We start from the raw sequence: 2,258 nt of genomic DNA, 5'->3' as shown, positions 1-2,258 counted from the left end.
AGGCTGGTGTGGCCGTACCCGGTGCCTGGGCTGCGGCGCCGGTCCCGGGTGCGCAGCCACCGAGCCCCACTGCCCTTCCCGCGGCCCTTCCCAGCCCCTCGCCTAGGTTTTCTCGGTCATTTCTTGCTGTTCTCATTATCTTTATTTTTCCAGACAATAGAAAATATCAAAGTCTATCTCCATGAGAAGGAGCTATGGAAGAAATTTCATGAAGCTGGCACCGAAATGATAATAACCAAAGCAGGCAGGTTAGTGAAAATTCCCTGCGAACGTGTATTGCTTCTGGTCCGTATGAAATGTTCCTGTTTGCCGAGACTGGGTTTTGCAGAGCTACTGCAGTCAGTGGCATTTTAAAAAATTATTATTGTGATTGCAGATTTCAGTAAGATCATTTTTTTGGGGTGTAAACTGTGCATGTGTTTGAGTGTGGCAAGGAGGTTGTGGATGCAAGAAAGAGTTGTGGAGTCATTTGCTACGTTTAGTCCCAATTCTCTTTGGTAATTCTTCATTTTATTATTCGGGTTTTTTTAAGATATTAGCATGGTTGTGGCTCTACTTTTTTTTTTTTTTTTTTCCCCAGAGCAAACCCCACTCCCCTTTTCTGCACAGTGCACTAAGACCTGTGCTGGGGTGATTTGCACCAAAGTTTTAGCAATACTAATAACAATAGGCTATGCTTTTAATCCCAAAAGTGAAAGAGAGACAGGTACCACTTTTATCCTGTTAGGTGTGGAAAAAATTTTGCCTTCCCTTGGAAACAAACAATGATTTTTACCAAATCAGAGCCCCCTCAGCGTGCACACCCAGGCCCAGGCGGGAGGGAGCCCAGCGGCTCGCAGGGGCTTCGCTTTCCCAGGAAACCCATCCCTGCGCCTGCTCAGGGCTCCCTTCCCACCCGGGCTGCTCAGGTGGGAGATGGCAGAATTAATGTCAGAAAATGAAACATCAGAATTAAACCTCAGACCATTACCAGCTTGGGAGCCAGACGGTTCCCAGCAAAACTAGCCAGCTCCCACTGTGGGCACCGAAGTATCTGTCCTTGGCTTCTGCGGCAGTGGGCTCGCAGCGCTGCTGCTGGAAAAGAAAAATTGCCAGACCTAGGTATTAAAATCCATTTAATTCTAACACAGCTGTGTGGTTCTGCCATTGCCCTGCGAATGCTGATTTTATACCGTGCTAGAGAGCTATGGAGGAGGACACTCAAATAATGGGGAGCAAGCAGAAAAAAAAAAATCCCACAATCAATATCTATGCAGTCCTTTTTCCCTGTTGGTCCTCGGTCCTTCGTGCAGGGCAGCCGGGGGGCTCGGGGGTGTGTGTGTGTCTTTTCTCCCCTGCATGCTGCGAGACCCAGACCCCAACCCCCGGCTTTGGATTTGGGGAGTGATGAGCCGTTTCCCTCTCACTTCCCTCGTCCCCGGCAGTGCTGCTCTGTGCAGCAGCTGGCCAGTGTGGGGAAGCTTTACTCTAATAACCAAGATATTCGTATTAGTCCCCCTGCAGAGGGGGTGTATGTTCCGGGGATCTTCAATTTGTTTGCTATTAGGCCTATTTATGAAGTGATTGTGCAGGTAACTCTGTCCTTATCACACTACATTTTGGTGTATAAAATCTTAGTGCTTGTTCTGTAGCATCTACTGATGTGAAGAGCCGGATTCATTTTGATAGGTCTGCTACCTAAGTCAGCTAAGACTAGGGGATCAAGACCTCAAATATTTCACCCTTAATTTATAGTATCTGACTGTGTCTGTGCGGGATGTGTAATATCTTTACCAAATTCTAGACCCTAAGCATCCCAAATGTGCACGTTATCTCTTTCTAAGTCTTAACGTGGATTGTTTAAACAAATCCATATGTATAGGGCTCAGTCCCACATTCTTTGTCCAGTGGAGCTGGCAGTGCACACGTAGCCACCTTTCACAGGCATGTGGATGGGACCGAGGGGATGGGGGGGGGGATTGACCCCAAGATGTACAAAACTTTGTTTTTTAAGTTACCGAGCCAAATTCTTCATTTGTGAAAATCAGCGCAGCACCAGCAAGCTGACAGCGTTTTTATTTTGTTACAAATAGTTTTTAATTAAAAAAAAAAAAAAAGAAATGGCTGAAATGCTGATGAAAACGGCATAGTCACTTCATTTCTCTTCTCTGCGTCCAGCTGCAAATGGCGTCAAAATAAAGGGCAACGTTTTTATGAGTGCTAGCAGTGAGTCCAAAGGCTACCCAGCTCCGGAGCCCGTGCAGCGGGACCGCAGCCTG

At 47.0% G+C, this 2,258-nt stretch overlaps 1 protein-coding gene across 1 annotated transcript in view; it reads left to right on the top strand.

Annotated features, from left to right (window-relative positions):
* The window catches only part of TBX4 (T-box 4), a 50,461-nt gene that overhangs the window by 15,633 nt on the left and 32,570 nt on the right, over positions 1-2,258 (top strand). Inside the window, exon 4 of the mRNA XM_009324304.1 lies at positions 154-248. Coding sequence (XP_009322579.1) covers positions 154-248 — 95 coding nt within the window. The remainder of the gene's footprint in view (positions 1-153; positions 249-2,258) is intronic.

This window comes from Pygoscelis adeliae, unplaced genomic scaffold (assembly GCF_000699105.1).
Source record: "Pygoscelis adeliae isolate BGI_AS28 unplaced genomic scaffold, ASM69910v1 Scaffold290, whole genome shotgun sequence".
Taxonomy (NCBI): Eukaryota; Metazoa; Chordata; class Aves; order Sphenisciformes; family Spheniscidae; genus Pygoscelis; species Pygoscelis adeliae.
The sequence above is the reverse complement of the archived record's forward strand: the minus strand, read 5'-3'. Positions and strand labels throughout refer to the sequence as shown.